This window comes from Phocoena sinus, chromosome 7, assembly GCF_008692025.1.
Source record: "Phocoena sinus isolate mPhoSin1 chromosome 7, mPhoSin1.pri, whole genome shotgun sequence".
NCBI lineage: Eukaryota > Metazoa > Chordata > Mammalia > Artiodactyla > Phocoenidae > Phocoena > Phocoena sinus.
In genome coordinates, this window is record NC_045769.1 from 19,301,685 (window position 1) to 19,321,980 (window position 20,296).

At 39.7% G+C, this 20,296-nt stretch overlaps 2 protein-coding genes across 9 annotated transcripts in view; one reads left to right on the top strand and one right to left on the bottom strand.

Moving 5' to 3' along the window:
* CNOT9 (CCR4-NOT transcription complex subunit 9) overlaps positions 1 to 6,741 on the bottom strand; it is a 28,609-nt gene extending 21,868 nt beyond the window's left edge. Inside the window, exon 1 of one of the 2 annotated variants that reach the window (XM_032638056.1) lies at positions 6,351 to 6,741. In XM_032638056.1, coding sequence (XP_032493947.1) covers positions 6,351 to 6,374 — 24 coding nt within the window. In that variant the 5' untranslated portion in view covers positions 6,375 to 6,741. The remainder of the gene's footprint in view (positions 1 to 6,350) is intronic. The other variant, XM_032638058.1, reaches the window with a different exon arrangement.
* Positions 6,742 to 6,980: 239 nt separating this feature from the next.
* USP37 (ubiquitin specific peptidase 37) overlaps positions 6,981 to 20,296 on the top strand; it is a 92,062-nt gene continuing 78,746 nt past the window's right edge. For 5 of the 7 annotated variants that reach the window (XM_032637251.1, XM_032637247.1, XM_032637250.1 and 2 more), the window contains exons 1-4: positions 6,981 to 7,136; positions 11,155 to 11,250; positions 14,018 to 14,089; positions 15,732 to 15,956. In XM_032637251.1, the coding sequence (XP_032493142.1) occupies positions 15,801 to 15,956 (156 nt within the window). In that variant the 5' untranslated portion in view covers positions 6,981 to 7,136; positions 11,155 to 11,250; positions 14,018 to 14,089; positions 15,732 to 15,800. Of the gene's footprint in view, positions 7,137 to 11,154; positions 11,296 to 14,017; positions 14,090 to 15,731; positions 15,957 to 20,296 lie in introns of all 7 variants that reach the window. The other 2 variants (XM_032637248.1, XM_032637249.1) reach the window with 2 other exon arrangements.

The following is a 20,296-nucleotide window of genomic DNA, read 5'->3' on the forward strand; positions in this document are numbered from 1 at the left end:
CTGTATTGTACTTTTATTTATTTATTTATTATTATTATTATTATTTTTTTTTTTGGCGGTACGCGGGCCTCTCACTGTTGTGGCCTCTCCCGTTGCGGAGCACAGGCTCCAGACGCGCAGGCTCAGCGGCCATGGCTCACGGACCCAGCCGCTCCGCGGCATGTGGGATCTTCCCTGACCGGCGAACGAACCTGTGTCCCCTGCATCAGCAGGTGGACTCTCAACCACTGTGCCACCAGGGAAGCCCTATTTATTTATTTTTAAAAATTAATTAATTAATTTATTGGCTGTGTTTGGTGCTTGTTGCTGCACTCAGGCTTTCTCTAGTTGCGGCGAGCCGGGGCTACTCTTTGTTGTGGTGCGCAGGCTTCTCATTGTGGTGGCTTCTCTCGTTGCGGAGCACGGGCTCTAGGTGCAAGGGCTTCAGTAGTTGTGGCACGCAGGCTCGGCTCCAGAGCGCAGGGTCAGTACTTGTGGCACAGGGGCTTAGTTGCTCCGCGGCATGTGGGATCTTCCCAGACCAGGGATCAAACCTGTGTTCTCTGCATTCTCTGCACTGGCAGGCGGATTCTTAACCACTGTGCCACCAGGGAAGTCCCTGTATTGTACTTTTAAAAAGCATGGTTTCATTGAATGATCACAGCACCGTGGTTATAATCCTCATTTTACAACTGATGGAACTATGAGTAAACGGTGGGCAGACTTCCTCCTCCTCCAATTCTCTATTTAAAGATTACCTCTAAAGATTCCTAGTTCAATTGCTATAATTCTTTAAATTTATAATTTACTAATACATTTCTGAGGCTGTGGCTGATACAATCTACCAGCACACACCGTCCAGTGGCAGAGAAGCAAATTTATCTGATTTCCCTTTTGGAAACTACCTAACTTAAACACATTAACAATAACGGCAGGATACTACCACAAAAGCAGAGGGTAGCATTTCTTGAATTGAAATCTCTGGATCTTTTCCTTAGAAAAATACACAATTTCAAACTGTTTTGCACATAACTTATTTTTACCTAAAATTTATACATAATTTCAGGGAACTCATAGATCCTGCCTGTACCCCTTTTACAGACCTAAAATTAAGAACATGTTGTCAAGTTTAAGAATAAGAAAGACCTTGGGAATTCCTTGGTGATCCAGTGTTTAGGACTCTGACCTTCCACTGCAGGGGGCCCGGGTTTGATCCAGGGATCGGGGAACTAAAATCCTGCAGGCCGTGTGTGGTGCAGCCAAAAAAGAATTAAAAATAATAAGAAAGGGCTTCCCTGGTGGCGCAGTGCTTGAGAGTTGAGCCTGCGCGTCCGGAGCCTGTGCTCCGCAAGGGGAGAGGCCACAGCGGTGAGAGGCCCGCGTACTGCAAAAAAAAAAAAGGAAGAAAGACCTTGATTTGCAAGTAACTACACAAGTACATAACTGGAATGCACACTGGATTGGGAGCTAGAAGTGGCTTCAAAACAAGTTTTGCCATTTTTACCATTGTGTGACCTAGAATAAATCATTTACTTTTCTAAGCCTCCATTTTATCATTGGTTATATGAGGGAACTAAATTAATTATCAAAGTCTCAGCTCTAAAATCTCAAAAATTTCTTTCTTTAGTTACAAGTGAGAGACTAATCTAACTGGCTACAAAAAAATCAATTTGGGCTTCCCTGGTGGCGCAGTGGTTGAGAGTCTGCCTGCCGATGCAGGGGACGCGGGTTCGTGCCCCGGTCCGGGAAGATCCCACATGCCGCAGAGCGGCTGGGCCCGTGAGCCACGGCTGCTAAGCCTGCGCGTCCGGGAGCCTGTGCTCCGCAACGGGAGAGGCCTCAACAGTGAGAGGCCCGCGTACCGCAAAAAAAAAAAAAATCAATTTTACTGAGGTACAATTTGCATACAACTTTTAAGTGCACCCATTTAAGTGTACATTTCAATGAATTTTGAGAAACCTATATACCCAAGTAACCACCACCACAATCAAGATACATTACTGGACATTCCATTATCCCCCCCAAATTCTCTATACTCCTTTCAGAAAACCCCACACACAGCCCTCTACTATGGACTAGGTTTGATTTTTTCTAAGAACTTTTAATAGGAGACAATGTTTACTGAAATACTATGTGCCAGTCACTGTGGATTACCTCAAATTATTCTCAAAATTCTAAGAGGAAACAGGTTCAGGGAGGTTTAATATACTGAAGTTTACACAAGCAAGTATATGGCAGAATTACATTTAAACTCTAGTCTACTCTCTAGAATCAGTGAGTCCTACTTTGTCTATAGGACTGAAATCACAAATATTCCTCCAAGTTGAAGAAATTATTTAAGAACCCAATACAGAAGTTTAAGTTTGATATTCTGTTACAGTTGGATTTGAGTAAATAGTGGGTTCAATTAACATACCCAGAGGTAAAGTCATTTATGAGAAGTCTGATTTGGACTATTAGTTATCACCCTCAACACTTCCAACGTCAAAAACAAGATCAATTACATGTAACTATATACTTTTAGCTATAACCTACTTAGAGTCAGTGGTCCTTTCAACAGATGTGTTAAAAAATGTCTGTACTATCAACTAGGAGGGACTCATTCTCCTCCTTCCTGTTTATTGGTTTGTATGTGGAAAATGTATTTCAAGTAACATTTTTCTTTCAGTGAAGCTTAAGACATTTATCAAAGTGAGTCACCAATGGTTAACTCCAAGTGTCACTAACAAAGGGTACTGATAGTTGGTCTTCCACTTCTGAAAAATCTTAACAGAATGTGAAAAGAAGATATTTAGAACTTAGAAAAGATCCACATTTACCCATAAATGGGAAAGAAATATGATCCCCCCTTGAGTAAACTAAAAAATTGCTGTTGATGGCTCTCTTAAACAGAAAATGGCCAAATCTATCAATAAAATTTCATGTTCGAGGACCAAAACAGCTGTTGGTTTTCTTATCAATGAATACATGATAGTGAATAAAAAATGGAATTAGATTGAAATAGAGATTATTTCTGGTCTGGAGATGACTCAACACGTGGCTTTGGGTGTCTACATAATGATGATATAACAAGAAAACACCTTTCTTAATAGTGCCACAGGGAAACACTAAATTAGCTTAACTATCCTCATATCTTTATAAAATATGGGCCAGAATGTTCTTCAAAATAACTTTTTAAAAATAGAAGTGAATAAACAAAGAAAAGTTGGTTAATTTGCTTAAATCTTCAATAGGAGACAGCTGTCTGAATTAGATCCTTCAGAGTGCTTAATGTTCTTTCTACTTGCCAAAGAGGAGGGGTCTAGCACTGCTTCAGCGAAGAGATATAAAATGACTAATGCAGCTGCTGGTTACATGGAAAGTGAGGAAAAAGCAAGGGTTTAAGGATGTCAGAATTGCCACTGGAAATTAGTGGGGAAAAAAAACAAAAAACGAAGCATACCCAATGCACCTCCTAAAGGTTTACGTTTGGCTGTTTTAGATCACTAGTATAACATTCATTACAAAAGACCCATTGTATGTGAAGATCTGTGGTACTATTAAGCTGAAGCAGTCTTCAAGGTCCATAACAGGTGATTTGTTACTTTGCTGAGGCAGGAATTAGAGTCCCAAGGCTAAAGTCTGGCAGCAAGTCTTTTAACCAATGAATGAACCTAGCCAACCACTGAGCACTCTCTTATTCTTATTTAAAACAATCCTGTGGGGTATTTCTGTTTCTATTTAGCAGATGTGAGAAAGAAATTACATTCTGTGATGGCAATAATGAAGATGTTAAGATGTATTCTGCAAAGAATGAGAAGAGTCCACTATACTACAAATTGCTGGCATAATAAAATACTAAAGAAAAGAGTCAAAATTTAAGACACATCCCAAATGATCTCAATTCTTCCATCTAGTGAATAACATCCTGCATTCGTATGTGATCACATTCTCCTTTGATAGTACTATCTCCCTAGCTGAAGTGATTTACTTGTTATTTAAAAAAAGAAATAAAGATACACACAAATTTTCATCATTAGACAAAAAGTAAGCATCTTCTCAAGCTGTTTAGATTACTGCAGGCACTGCTGCATGTATTATTAACTCCTCAATTTCTAGTGAGGGATATATACCATTAGTGTCCCTTTACCCAGATCAGAATAACACAGGCAGTTTAGCCTAATGGAAGGCATTAAGGGTTGGGAAAGAGGTGGCTCAACTTTTTTTTGCTTCAGATTCACTAACCAAATATTCCAGTGAATGAGTGGTACAAATGAACTTGTCAGAGCTTTTGTGTAGTCCAAACAGCATAACAGGTTAAAAAGTATCAAAAGCTTGGGCTTCCCTGGTGGCGCAGTGGTTGGGAGTCCGCCTGCCGATGCAGGGGACGCGGGTTCGTGCCGCGGTCCGGGAAGATCCCACATGCCGCGGAGCGGCTGGACCCGTGAGCCATGGCCGCTGGGCCTGTGCGTCCGGAGCCTGTGCTCCGCAGCGGGAGAGGCCACAACAGTGAGAGGCCCGCGTACCCAAAAAAAAAAAAAAAAAAAAAAAAAAGTATCAAAAGCTCAATTTCTAAATAAATGTAAGGCACTATAAATTTACTTGAAGAAACACGTACTGAGTTTTTAAGTAATGAACCACAGCTCTAATATCTGTTCAAAAGATGTATTAGGGAGCAACTGAAAAGGAACTGAATAGGTAGAGTCTGGGGAGGCACAGGGGAAAGAGCAGCTTGGTATCAAAGCCTAGAGAAGACAATCAGATTTTGAGAGATGAATAAGCCAACCTTAGCAGAATCCTTTGTTTAACCTGCCCCCCTCCTACCAGCAACAACCTCATTTTCTGACTAGCTTCTTCCCATATTACATGTAAAATCTGGAAGAAACAAAAAAGCTGGGGAAATTGCAGTCACCTAGTTAAGAGATATATAAAAGGTACCTCTCTCTGTGAAAAGTTACAAACACTTTAGAAACTTGGTGCCAGGAGGCAGAGATGCCACTTGCCCTGGAAATGACAATGCTGTCTATAGCCTAGTCACACTCAGCTCACTTTCTGACTTCAAAGTTGAGGCAACTTTTGTCCTCTATTTAGGATTTATGTTATTTTGCCTGGTAATGCAACTTAAGTATATTACTCTCTCCTTAAGTCACTTCACCTTGGTTAAACTGAAAAAGTTGGATGGGCATTCAGAAGAATATGCTCGAATCACAAGATCCTGTCTGCTCATTACGGCTATTTGCTCTCAGTAGTCACCTCCCTCATCTATACGGCGTCATTCAGCAAAATATTTCAGCCCTTACTTGGTGCCAGGAACTGACTTGGCACTGGAGTAACCATATAAACAGGACCCACATGATCCCTGTCCCTGACCTCAAAAGGGGGACAAATAACAAACAAGTAAATTAATACAAGAATTACAAATTGGGATCAATTCTTTGAAGGGTACTCTAACAGAGAAAAGTTGGGGGGTTACAGAACTACTTTAAATAGGGCGGTCAGGGACGGCAACTCTAGGGAGATTTAGACAGAGACCTGAGGGAAAAGGAGCCGGACACCCACATGGGTGTGTGTGTGTGTGTGTGTGTGTGTGTGTGTAAGAGATGCAACCTGGAGTGGAAAAGCGTTAAGTAGAAGAGATGTAACGGCGGCCAGTGTAGCTGGAGCCTGCGGAGCAAGTGACAGAAGAGACTGAAAACCTGGGTAAGGTACATAACGTTCAGAGGGCCTTGTAGGCCAAGGCAAAGAGTCTGGATTTTCTCTCAATGCAATGGGAGACCACAGGATTACTTCACATAGGTTAATTTACACTATCTGTTTTTCTTGGTAAAAGATCTCGCTGGTAAAATGAGATGTGTGAAAAAAGGTTTTAAGCGCAGAGAACCGTCAGTCGGACATGGTAACTATTTGCTTCTCCAGGTCTCGGATTTTGCATCTGTGAAGCAAGTGGTTTGAGCTAGAAGCCATTTCCTCCCCGCCGCGATGTGCCTAAGCAGGGAGCTCCAAGAGCACGGGCAGTGTCAGGCGGACTGCGGAAGTCCCCTCGCCCCCGCCAACGCCAAGCACGGAACTGGCGCCCTGAAACTGTTGGTCAGCGAAATGAATCAATGAATGGCCCGTCTGGGCCGCGAGGGAGGCGCTCCAGCCGCGGGACCAGGCCCCGGGGCCAGAAAAGAACGCGCTACGCGGCGTCAGAGGCCGCGGGAGCTGGCCGGCGAGGAAAGTGGGGGCCGGCTCCGCCACAGCCAAACGCGGCGAGGAAGGGGGCCGGGGCTTCGCGGGTTGAGGGCAGGAGGAGCAGGACTCCCAGCCCGACACAGGGAGCTAGGAAAGAAGGCCGAAACGCGGGGCTGAGGAGGCGTTCTGGGCCCAGGCTGGGCGGCCCAGTCACTTACCGCAGTCGTTGCCAGACTGTGCATGTTGGGAGCGGCCGCCGCTCTCCTCCCACCGCCGGACACGCCCGACCCGCGTCCCAGCTTCAGCGCCTCTGACGCTGAAGCAGATAAGCCGCCACAGCCGCCATCCGCCTCCGGCTGGCTCCGCCCCTTCGCAGCCCCTCTGACCTTTCACCCCTGACCCCGCCCACACAACCTCTTCCCGCCTCCCAGCTCTTGGAGCTAACAGTTCTAGAGTTTGTCCTTTGTCCCTTAAGTTTCAGGACAGGAAGGACATCCGCCACCTACTAGTCCCCGCGTCCCCGGCTTGGAGCAGGTATCTCCAGAGAAGGGCGTGAACTCTGACCCTTCTCCGGAGGCCAGTGAAGGGCGGGAAAAGCCGGGCAGTCCCGGGAGGACAAGTAGTGCGCATGCCCAACTGGGCTGAGTAGGAGGGAAACGGTGGGAGGGCGAAAGTGAATGTAGTGGAAAGTGCGCATGCGTACTACGGTCAGGGCTGGGGCGAGACTTCGCTCGGCACTGGGGCGGGGCGAGGGAGTAGAAGGGGCGGAGCTTTCAGACTGGCGCGCACGCGCTTCATCTGCTCGCGTCGGGTGTGCGTGCGTGCGTGCGTGTTTGCGTGTGGTCACAGTTCCCGCCATCAGCCGCTCTCCCTGACTGGGGGAGCGAGCGGCCCCTCTCTTTCGTGCCCGGTGTCCCTTCCTTCCTAACCCCCGGCTCCTCCCCCTCCTTGAGGACTTCGTGCTTCCGGCAGGCCTGTCCGAGGCTCCGGACTCGCAGGCACAGGTAAGGTGGGCCCGGCGAGCGTCTCAACTGAGCCTTTTTACCCTGGCGCCCCAACCCTGGCTCCCCTAGCTCCCCCGGCCCAACCACCCCGTGCGGTCCGCCCACTTGGCGTTCACTCTTCTGGAGTTCGCCCGGCTGCTGCTCAGCCCGACCCCATCCTCGCGACGCCCCCTCTGGCCTCACAGGTACTCCACTTAGGTCTTTCCCCAGGCTTTTCCTCTCCTTTGACCTGGTCTTTACCGTCACTCGCTCCCTCCGCGACCCGAACCTGACCCCTCTTTGCTAGGGGCTGTTGTCGTCCGCCACTCGTCCCTTAGAGAGGCCTGCTATCTCTTCAGGTGACTTCCGTTGCCGCACGTCCATCAGGCCTTGGGATATGATACTGTTTCACTCTCTTGGCTGTTCTTCACCTTCTCTTTCCTAACCTTTTCTCACTAAAAGGCATGATTTATATTTTTTAGTGCCTTTGGTTGGTCCCCATCTCTAGCCATCAGATCTGGTTGTCAGGTTTACCTGTTTTAGGTCATGATCCGTGAAAGGAAATGATAATTGACGACAAAATTCTGTCTGAAGAGTTGACCTGTAGTGGTTTTGTAATCCTTTCAAAATTTAGGCTCTGTGTAAATACCTTTTTTGGGGTGGCAGTGTCTGACAAGTCTCTAACAGGAAAAGCTATCAGAGGATGTCAAGTAGGCAGTTGGGATACTGGGTTGGAGCTCAGAGGAGAGCTCTGAGCTGGATATATAGGTAAACGTATATAATATGTAGATGTCATTTGTCATGTTGATAGTAATTGAAGCTATGGATGTGGATGAAATTACCTAAAGAGAGTACAGTGCTAGAAAAGAAAGACCTAGGATGGAGCACCTGAGGGATTCTTGGTGTTTAGTAATCGGATAGAGGAGTACAAGTCTTGTAGAAAAGGTAAAGGAAGTTATCAATAATGTTGAATTCTGCTGAAAGGTAAAGTTGAATGAAGACTGAAAGGCCTGTTGACATCAAAGTAATTGATGATCATAGGGAGAGATGTTTGATGGAGTAAAATGGTTATCTGTGTTCAGTCCTAGGTTGTTCTCCTTTTACTCTTCCCTTCCACCCTGTGCTTTAAATTCTACCTGTATATTGATGAGAAGTTTTATTTCCAGCGTGTTCCTTTTGTTTTCAGCTCAAGATCTAAATAGCTAACTGTCTGCTTGACATCTCAACTTGATTTTTTTTCTTAGGAATTTCAAATGTAACATGTCTGAAACCAGTCTTAATTCTCTCCATACGCAAATGCTTTCTCTTCCGGTATCCTGTTTCATTAAGTGGTGTATCCATTTATCCATTTACATAGTGTAGAAACTTGAAAGCCCTCATCCCATGTATCTATACCCTCTTCAGGTTCTGTTTATTCTTACTTTCATTATAGGTCTTGAATATATTTCTGTACATTTTCATTAGCACTTTTCTAGTTCAAGCCACAGTCCTCTCTCACCTGGACTTAATGTTTCCTATATTCTCATCTGTAAAGTGGCAATAATAATCACCTTATTGGATTGCTATGAGGATTAAATTAAATAACCATGGTAAGCACCTGATGTAGAGTAAATAGCCAGTGAGCATTCATTGTTGTTGTAATTGTCGTTATAAGCCGAATCACTTCAATACTCTCCTGTCTGGTTGTCCTAATTTCTTTCATTCTTGCTCCTTTCACTCTCTTCCCCAGACCCAAACAAACCACATCACTTTTCCATTCAGCAGTAACACATCATTTCTCTGCTTAAAAACCCACCCCGGTCCTTAAATCAGGTACCCTATTATAATCTTTCATCATGCCCGAACTTTATACCATTTTTCAGAACTTTTAATTATATATTTACTTGTGTGATTATTTAAAATGTGTCTTCTACTAGAATATGGGTTAGGAACTATTTCATTTCTATTTCTCAAGAATTTGTTAAATGAATAAATAAATTGGAGCTTGCTATAAGAAGCATCATGTCTTTGGGAAATACCAGCTTATTGATATTCTTGTCATCTGATGACAAACATCTTTTTTCACTCTGCAGACAAATTAAAGGACACAAAAGACCAAAGGGTTTTCCAGCTTTGGATGATTTTACCCATTCTTATGTCATAGAATCATTCAGATTTTAGACTCTTTGAATTGGAGATAAACTTTATCTAGGTCAACTTCTCTCTTTACTTTCAGCGACCACACTAATTTTATCTCTTTGTGCATTTGTTTTATGGATCTTTTTAGGAAAGAAAGCCCTTAGAAATCAGAGCAGTGTTTATATATTTTAACAACAGGTTAAACTATGAGACCAGTGAAGATGAGGTTTCCAAAAATATATAAAGGAAAATTCCATGTTTAAGTAAGTGGTTGGTGGTAGTTATGGAAGAAAATACTAAAGTTTAATAATTTGTGTGTGTAGAACGGGATTTATGTTGAGAAATTGAAAATTAAAAGTAGGAGTGCCAAACACAGAAGCATTTGGATTTATTTTGTAGATAGTGATGAGCTGTTAAAAATGTTTGGGAGAAAGTTTCAGTTAAGCAAGATGAATAAATTCTAGAGATAAGCTGTACAACATTGTATCTATAGTTAACAATACTGTATTGTACACTTAAACGTTTGTTAAGAGGGTAGATCTCATGTTAAGTATTCTTACCACAGTAAAATAAAAAAAATTTTTTTTAATGTTTGGGAGGGGAATTAGCATCAGTAGCACATATTTTCGCATTTACTAAGTGCCTGTTATTTTGTTGGGAGTACAAAAGAAAATAAGACAGGGCCCCTCCACCCTCCCCCTGCCCCCTTTAGAGAGAAAGTTAAGGAGACACACTTTAGTTGGTAAGAGATAAAAAAGAATAGTCCTTTAGAAAGGGTATTATAGGGTAAAGGATTTATTGGATAGAAAAATCTTGAGAGAATGGAGACTGGAAAGTGGTTGCTACAGATCATTGGGGATGCAATAAGGTAGTGGTTAAAAACATGGCTTCTGGTGCTAGACTTAGTTTTGTCTCTTACTGACTCTGTAACCATGCATAAATTACCTGATCTCTCTAAGCCTCAGCTTCCTCATTTGTAAAATAGAGATACTAATAATCCCCATCCTTTAGGATTATTGTGATGATTATGAGATATTGCATGTATGGTGCTTAGTACTGTGCTTAGTAAATGTTGCATAATAAATATTAGGTGGGAAGAATGGCAAAGTGATGCATTTCTGAATTAGGGTAGTAGTGATGGAAAGACTGTTTTAGATAAATGAGAATGAGGTTAAAGCTGATGCTAAGATCTTTTTGTCTGAATGACAGTGGAAGGACAAATGCAGGGAAGTCTGGGGAGTCTCTTAAAGAGGGCGTGGACTGTGTCATGTTCACATGTGTATCCCTAACACAGTGCCAACAGATTGGAGTAGCTCAATAAATGATTTTTTTACCAAGTGAACAAAGGAGTTTAAAGTTGACGTTACAGTATTCAAGAAGGCAGTGAGAAATGTTTGGGTAGAGCTTCAGGGAAAGTTGAGGCTTTGAGAGGCCTAAATTTGGGAAACAAGCCCATGAAGATAGTTTTGAAAGAAAAGTAAAAGCCAAGTTTACCCACCTTTTGAAATTTGTATCAACACATCATGGAAGTGGTATTTTAAGATTTAAGACATCCAGTTATGTAACAATGTTTATAAAGTCAACAAAGGATATATTCTTTTTTTCATTGCCTTCTTAGTTTCAAAATGTAGCAGGAGTAAATTAAACAAGACACAAATTGATGAAGGTGCGTGCTCCTGGAGTCCCTCGTTTTCCACAGCAGATATATCCCTAGAGTTCTGTTGATTATGTGTATGTGTGTATATGTGTATCTTGAGCATTAAATGTTTTCTATAAAGTAATTTGTGGTTTTTAAGTAGTCAAAGGGTTAATTTTTGTTGTATAAAATTTTGTAACAAAATTTTGTAGTATAAAATTGTATAAAAATTTTAATTTTGTAAATGAATTTTTTTAAAAAAAGGCACACTTACATTTTCTTTAGCTGAGTTGATGGCTCCCGGAGAACTGGCATAGCTGCAGAATATGAGTAGTTCCCCAAGAAGAGCGCATTGCCTTTGGCACAAGGATCAGAATAAAGGTGAATTGTTATTACATAGGGTTTTTCAGTAAAAGTCACTGAAAAGTAAGTAATGTTTTTATTTTGGTTATATGTTTCCAAGAGTATGCAAACTGGCAAGAATTGACAGTTTTCTTCTATTTTGTAGTAAGAGTTTTGTGCTTTAGCATGCTTTCATAAACCACAGAATACCCTCCGGATAAGAATGTTTTCAAAGAAGTACCTAAAATATGAGCATTTAAATAACTGTAGAGGGTATAGAAACATTTTTGCCAGTGTGGTTGATTGAGCTTTCATAGACTGCTCAAAATTGAACAGTAATTTTAACAATAGTGAAGAAATTTAGGGAATGGGGAATCTCTTTGGATGTACTTAAAGAATAATTGGTTTTCCTTGTACTTTGTTTTCCTAATATTGCTTTGATAGTGAATTAGCATTACAGAGTTCAGTGAAACCTTGTCTTTGTCCTAGGTTCATAGAAAGTTTAACTGTTACTGGATCAAGCTAGATACCATAAAGGAAACTTAGTGTTCTTTCTCTTAACCAGGTAGGGCAAACCCTGATAATATGATCAGTGTACAAAAGTAAATATAGTTAATTCATTTAGTGCAAGAGCAGATAATGGACTAGCTTGAGGCATTAAGAAAAAATCTCATTGATTCTGCCAATTTTATGTCCTGTACCTTTTAGATTTTTTCTCGTAGAACAGAGATTGCTAGTAGAAATGGTTAAGAAAATGTTCAACATCTGATGTAAAATTTTATACAAACCAAAACTCTGCATCAAAATGTTTGAGAATTATATCTAGAGAAATCATGTATTACATATAGAGAGAATTATATAGAGGGAAACAGAAGTAATCAATAAAGTTTTTTTATTGAACTTTCATATCTTCACCTCCAAATCTTGTTAAATAATCTAATTTTTAGGGCTTCCCTGGTGGCGCAGTGGTTGAGAGTCTGCCTGCCGATGCAGGGGACATGGGTTCGTGCCCCGGTCTGGGAAGATCCCACATTCCACGGAGCGGCTGGGCCCGTGAGCCATGGCCACTGGGCCTGCGCGTCCGGAGCCTGTGCTCCGCAACGGGAGAGGCCCGCGTACCGCAAAAAAAAAAAAAAAAAAATAATCTAATTTTTAAAAATATGTTTTTGTTGGAGGAATTCAAGGTCAATGTCCTTACTTGTGTTTTGGTCTTTAAGGAAAGCACTAAGATAATTGGGTTTTATGTTATTCGCTTTTAATTTGGCACCCTGACATAAGGAAAGATGAGGTAATTTGATAAACCTCTTTCTTTAAGTGGAGTTTCTTCATTGAACAATAAATTATATGAATCCCAGTTTAGGCAAGTTTACTAATGTTTTTTGTTTTAGCATTCTGTAACTGCATATTCTTGTTTTTCATAAATGATTTTTCTCTCATTGAATCTTTACAAGATATGTGGACAGCTTTGCATTTAGGAGAAATTCAGATGCACATAGAAAAAGCCTATATGTAGTATTCAGAAGAGGAGGTATACAGTTGCACATAGAAAAAGCCTATATGTAGTATTCAGAAGAGGAGGTATACAGTGCAGAGTGATACTCTTGTAGAGAGCTTAGTAAACATAATCCTATATCAGCCATATAAAAGGGATTTATGGTTCTGGTATCTGCTGCTGTATATTTTAACAGTAAATCGAATAAAGTTGATAGTGCTGATTTGTTCATTATTCTTGAATAATGAGTTTGTTTCTTGTGTGCCAGACACTGTCCTAGTGGGGATGCAAAGATTAAAGAACATATTCCCTGTCTTCAAACAGCAAAGTCTAGCTAGAGAGAGACAGAGGTAAATAGACAGTTTATAATACAATATGGTAAATGCTCTACTAGAGGTAAGCACAGGGTACAACAGAAGAGAAAAGCATTCAATGCTGTCAGTGTGGTTATGGGGTGAGAGAAAAAGTGAAAGATAGCTAGGAAAGCCTTCTTAGAGAAAATAATTTCTAAATTGAGTTTTGATTTTATAGCCAGGAGAAGAAAAAAAGGGGGGTGGTGGGGGATGGAGAGAGTAGGTAAAAATCCTGCAGAGGTAGACCGCAGTGTGTGCAAAGGTACAGTGGCTTGAGAACATATGCCTTTTTTAGGGAAATTGTAGGTAGTTCAGATGGCTGGATTTGGAGGGTTTGTTGGGGATAGAGAGGTAAGCAGGGCCTGGATCATGAAGAGTGTTTATGCCATGTTAATGAATCTAGATTTAATTGTGAGGGCATTGGGGAGCTGTTGAATGATATTGAAGAGAGTGATGTGATTTGACCTGAAGTTCACTATAAAGATCTCTGGAAGGTATATGGAAGTAGAAATGACAACCTTACCTTCCATTTCCAGTCCAATACCAATAATCATCAAGAGAGAAGTCAAAGATAACTCATGTTTCTGGCATGGGCAACTGGAGTAGGAGAGGGGCCACATATTCTTGACAGTGCTGAGAGACAGAGTGGAAAAAATCTCAAGGCTGTATCTAAATGATGAAGCACCAAATTATTAATTGTAAAAAAAAAAGCATTACAAACACATTGCTGGCCCAGATTTTGTAGTTACTAGTTTGAGCAAAATGCCACATTAACAGGTCTGTAAACAGTAGTGGCCTCTATTACTTTGATGGATTCATACACCCAGCCAATTATACTATCTGAATCTGGCCACAATTAGGCACTCAAAAAATTTGATGAGATGAGTGAGTAATATAGTAGAGGACTTACAACGCATAATACCTTTAACTATTCAAAGTGTTTTCCTATCTCTCTTTAAAGTTATTCTTAGCTGTTTGATGTACAGCACCTAGAGGCCTCGAACTAGGATTCCAGGCTGTATTCTACCTACAGGTGGGTTTTGTTTGATTTGTGGCTTTAAAAAATAAGTTTGAATTCATTGCCCACAATTTAAAATGGGCAGTTGACAGAAAATTTGGATGTCATTTTCTTGAAGAATTAGATGATCTGGCAATGCTAGGTTCACTTTCTACATGGCAAAACCGGCTAGATTTGAGTAGCAGTTTTCATATTCTGCCTGCCTAAATCATTTGTGTCACCTACCTGGCCTCTATAGGCAGTGAGTTGGTGACCCTTGTTAACAAGTTATTTGTCTGGGATCTTTGGATAAAGAGGTGTTGCAGACAAGGAATAAATTCAGAAAGTGGACAGTAATTCCATTCATATTGAAGCTGCTGCCTGTTGAGTGCTTAATGTGTGTCATTTCATTTAATATTGCAACACTATAGCATTTTCATATTCCTGTTTTACAGTTGAGAAAACTAGTTGTTAGGAAAGGTAAGTTACAAATTAGTAAGTGACAGAGCTGGCTCTTGATATCTAGATCTAGTATGCTTTTCCTTTGTACTTATACTACTACTTTTAGCTTTTCTAGTTGAGCTGTTTAGGCAGAGGCAAAGTTTAATGATTTTTAATTTATTAAATTATAAGCAAGAATCTGTATTAAAGGCAATGTTTTTAGAGATTTGAAGGCTACAGTATAAGTTTTGTTTTAATTTTAGATGATTGCATATATGTGTATGTGTGTAACACACGCACTATTTGATAACATTTTTTGCTGTTACTGTAATTGTATTTACTTGCTGACATCTGGTAAGCTGGTTTGAAGAGTCTTAGACATTCTATCATTTCTGTAAGTATCAGAAGTTCACTTGGGAAATTTGAATATTTGTCAAAGATAAAATTGGTAAATATTCTTTCCAAGGATGGTAATATTAAGCATAAATGGTAGGTGGATCTTAGGAACAGGGTTTTTTTTTTTTTTGGTTAGGCTGTTTTCCCTAGAGAATAAATGATTTTCTGAAGTAATATAATTCTTTAGGTTAAACTAATTTGATTATTCTCACAATTATTTATTCATTTAAACTAATTTGATTATCCTCTCAATTACTCATTATTCTCACAGTTATTTATTATTTATTCACATATGGATATGTATAGACTACCAACTGGTAGAAAGAATTATTTGGTGATATGATTTGATGTTTTGCTAGGAACTCAATTCTAACAAATGCAGTCAGCTGACTGAAAATTTTTTTTACTTATATTTGAAATTCAAGATCCTTTAACATCATGAAGGAAGGTAAAAGTTGCTCATATTGCCATGGGCACTCACTGAGAATGGAATCTTTAGTATTCCTGATTGTCTTGCCTTTCGTGGCAGTAGTATGGCTGTTAATGGTACAAAATGCAAAATTTAGGCACTGATGGACACGGGTACACGGCAAAGGAGAGAACATGTGCAGAAAAAATAAAAGGTGGGTAAATTCAGTCACTGAATGTCAGTGACTGCTTCATTTGTTTTTCTTACCTGTGCCATCCAGCTAACCAAAGCCTTTGAGGATACTTAGTAAGAGGTAGTTTATTGAAATGGAGAAAAGGACATAAGATGGTTCATTAAATGTTCTCTTTCAAACTCTTGTTTTAATCACTAGTAAATTGTAACTTATTATTTTATTTTATTTTTCTTCCTTAGAATCTGTCAGGTGAAGGTATATTTTTTTCTTTTTAATTTGGCTAGAAGCAATTTATTTTTAAAGAAAGTATGTCTCCTCTGAAGATACATGGTCCTATCAGAATTCGAAGTATGCAGACTGGGATTACAAAATGGAAAGAAGGATCCTTTGAAGTTGTGGAAAAAGAGAATAAAGTCAGCCTAGTAGTTCACTACAATACTGGAGGAATTCCAAGGATATTTCAGGTATTACCAACTTTTGATTTGGAATAGATCTTCAATCACATCCTTTAGTGAATAGCTGTTCTGTGCCATACTAAGTATCATGGTAGCCCTCCTAGATTACTATTTCTTGCTTCTTATTTCCAGGACACTAATACTATTAGGTATATATATTATAAATTATTCAGCAAAATGGTTGATGGTGTATAATAAAGAGTAGGAAGTAGTCACCATTATTGAAAAGAAAACTGGTGGGAGGAAGCTGAAAGGAACTGAGTTTGGATACTATCTATCTAAGCTATGTTTAAAACCACATTAGGATAACTTCAGTTATTTTTCCCCCCTCAACATATATGATAAATTCATCACCATTTAGTGTTAGCTTTTTTTTTTTTTTTTTGAATCATTCCTTAAGCCTTTAACTTAAAACATCCCTCAAGTTTTTGATTTAGGGCCAAGTCCTGTCTTTTGAGTTTAGGGCCTCCCATTAGTGCTTTGCATCCTACTTTTCATATAAGCCACACCACACGTCCAAGGGTTTCACAGTCATTTTGTCTCAGTTTCTTTAAAGTGGAGTGAGATCTTAAAGACATTTTGTGAGGCAATCAGATTTTTCCAGATTTAATGATGTTTTGCAGTTGGGTCTCCCACACCTAAGTCGACAGTACATTTTTAGTAACTCACCTCTAATGTGCCTTTCCCAGACATTCAACGTGGATCTTATAGAAACAACTTATCTCTTTTGCACTCATATTTCTTTACTTTAAGTAACTTTAATTAAATTGTGTAATTACAATGATAGGAAGAACTAGCATAAATAGCTTTGGGAACAAACAGATTGACTTTTGGTGAGCAGACAACTCCACTGGTGAGAGTGGCAGGGTGCAGGCCTGCTAGAGTAGCCACTACTGGCTGTGATCACGCAGCATGTTGTGGACCTTGTCTTTACATTTGCAGAGGGAATGGAGACCACAGATTAGTCAGTTAAGTGTCGGCCACCTAAGAGAGCCCTGGCTCAGTATGGCTTCTGTTCCATGTCTGGCCTAGAAGATGAATACCTTGAAGGTCTAGGTTTTATCTTTCTGGTTAGTTCCAGAACCTAGCACAGTGGTGGGTGTATAGTGGGCCCTCAATAAACATTGATAAACTAGCTAACTGACTATACCAACAAAAACAAAACTCAACTTTGCTGCTGCACATCTTCTGGTGAGGGTCCTAAGCACCATTCCACTGTGCAGAGGTTGGATTAGAGAGAAAGAGCTAGCAAATGAATTCCTAATACTGCTGTAAGATGAGATGATGTATACCATTACGTAGTAAAATGGAAGGCAGCTATAAAGAAGTGAATTTTGTGTAATATGTAATTAACCCAGGTAACTGACTAACACAAAATAATAGTGAGACAATACACTTGATAACATCTTATAAAGGATTAGATAATATTCTTATGTGAGGAAAAAATCCACATTTACAACCACAGTATTTGACTGCAAAAAGTCTCACTGGTGATTATGTTCTGGACCAGCCGGGTCAAGAAAAAATTTCCCTGACTGTTGTATCCTTGCAATATTGAGTTTATTTTTATTTTTTTAAATAGATCTCTTTTGGAGTATAATTGCTTCACAATACTGTGTTAGTTTCTGTTGCACAACAAAGCGAATCAGCCATATGCACACACATGTCCCCATATGCCCTCCCTCTTGAGCCTCCCTCCCATCCTCCCTATCCCACCCCTCTAGGTCATCGCAAAGCACCGAGCAGATCTCCCTGTGCTATGCTGCTGCTTCCCACTAGCTAACTATTTTACATTCGGTAGTGTATACATGTTGATGCTTACTCTCACTTCACCCCAGCTTCACCCTCCCACCCTGTGTCCTCAAGTCCATTTACTATGTCTGCGTCTTTATTCCTGCCCTGCAGCTAGGTTCATCAGTACCATTTTTTTTTTTTTAAGATTCCATATATATGTGTTAGCATATGGTATTTGTTTTTCTCTTTCTGACTTACTTTCACTCTGTATGACAGACTCTAGGTCCATCCACCTCACTACAAATAACTCAATTTCGTTTTTTTTTAGTGTTAGCTTTTAATAAGACTCATTAGTGTCTTCTTAATTACTTCTTCATAAATAATCCTGCCAAAGGTTGTGGTATAGACCGTTCAAGGATGATTATTCAAGGTCATCCTTACAGCTGTTTTCTTCTAACTGTTAACTTTTGAAGGATCTCATTATTTTTTCACTGCAAAAGATAGTTATGTTGTTTTCACTTCTGTCTTGTGCAGCCAAGAACTACTTGTGTTGATAAGAGTTGAATTTAATGTCTTACCTACATTTTTCTGCACTTAAAAATGCTATATTTGTTAATTAGATTATATAAAAGTATAATATTCATTCTAAAGTACTCTTTTGAAGAACAATTTATAAAACTTTATGCTTGAGAACCAGAGCTGAAGTAAAATTTCTATTTATCTTTGCTTTTAAACTATGGAAATACATTGATTATGATTTTATGTATCAAAGATATTCTTAAGTAGATTGGAGGTGGTGACATGGGTAATAGAAACGCTAGTTTCTACCACGTGTATATATCTACTAATTGCCCATCTCAATGAAAGAAAGATTTTTTTCAAATAGAGGTTCAGTCTTTCAGTCCTCATCCCAAATTAGCACTGAGTAAATATTTAAATACTTAAACAAACATAGATCTTTAGAAGCATGAGGAATCTACCTGTGATTACACCTTCATCTCAGTTCTAGATGAATTTGCATTCAGCATTCATTTGTCAACCACCTACAGATTACCGTGGTGGGTACTGTGCTAAGGGCTAAGAATACAGAGCTGAATAAGACACTTTTCTTCTCAAACTTAAGAGTAACCAGATACATTCTCAGCTGTAAAATTATCTCAGAGATACTGAGGTAACACAAAGAAGGAAGTGTTTTGTGCTCTGAGGATTTAGAGGATAGATAGGAATTTGCCAGACACAGTGGAGGTAAGGTGGAGGTGATTTCTGTAATGGACAAACATGCTAGTGTGAGTCAACACTCAGGGAACCAGAAAATTATTTTAAAATAAATGCACAGTAGGGAGTGAATGGCAGAAGTAGAGGCTGAAGAGCTAGATAGGAACCAGATCTTGAAGCATCTTGTTTGTCATACTAATGGGAACTTAGATACTAAGGAGCCAAGAATCTTAAGTTTAAATTTATTTGACAGCTAGGCGGATGACTTTGTTTCAAGAGCTAGTGGGAGAATAAGGACGTGTAAGAGGTTATTGTGAGAGTTTAGATGAGAAATGAGTCCTGAGCGAAGGAAAAGACAGTGGGAGAAGCAAGTGGAGGAAAGGGTAGATTTGAAGAGATTTCAAGAAGATTTAATTCATTAGATTTGGGGGGTGAGAGAGAAAAGAGTCTGGGGAGATTCCTAGGTTTGAGTGGATGGCAGTCCCTTTCATCTTCTCTTTGATAGGGGACAGAGGGGAAGAATTGGGGCATGAGGATTGGGAGAGATGAGTTTTCTGCGGTGTCAGGCATTCAGATAGTGGTATCTACTAGGCATTTGGTAAAAAAAACTGGAGCTCCAGCAGAGATCTGGACTTAGAGAAAAGGCTGAGTGGCCTCACCATATGGGTAGTAACTAAAATTGTATGACTAGCTAGGATTTTTCAGTTGTTGAAATGATAAAGTTCAAGATTATTCTCATATTGACTGAAATAATGGTTTTATGCAGTCTCTTTTCCTTTTTGCACGGTAAACTGCTGATTTAAATATTTTGGAGTTAAAGCATCTGAAACTAGTTATTGTGTTTTATGATAGAATTTCTACTCAAGGACATGAATTTAAGACCAACTTTGAAGCTTAAAAAATGTCATTTAAGTTTGAAATAAATAAATTAAGGCTGGTAATACTCATTTTTCATTCTTATCTAAAAATTGTCAAAGGTCAGTTCTCCCTAATTTAAAAAAATTGTGAAAAGCTATTACTTCTTTCTTTATGCTGTTCAGAGGCTATCTCTTCAGCAAAAGGCAGCTTTAGAAACCTCTGTAATATGCCTGCTGAGGGGGAGTGTTAGAGAATAAGGATGCCCGGTTGGCAGGAATTATTTATATTAAAAAAGTGCAAGATTTATTAGTTTAGTCTTGGAAAAATTTCAACCAAGAGAAAACAAAAGTTACCACTTAATAGCACATATCCAGAGTCTGGAAGAGTATAAGACAAGTTATTGAACCAGTTCTGGGGAGTGGGAGAAGTAAGCTAAGGGAGTTCCAGGGTACTTATGATCTTTGTGATTGAAAGTTAAATGAACCTTGCTTAGACAGTTAAAAAAGAAAAAAAGAATGTTCTAGTGCTGGTAAAGGTTTATG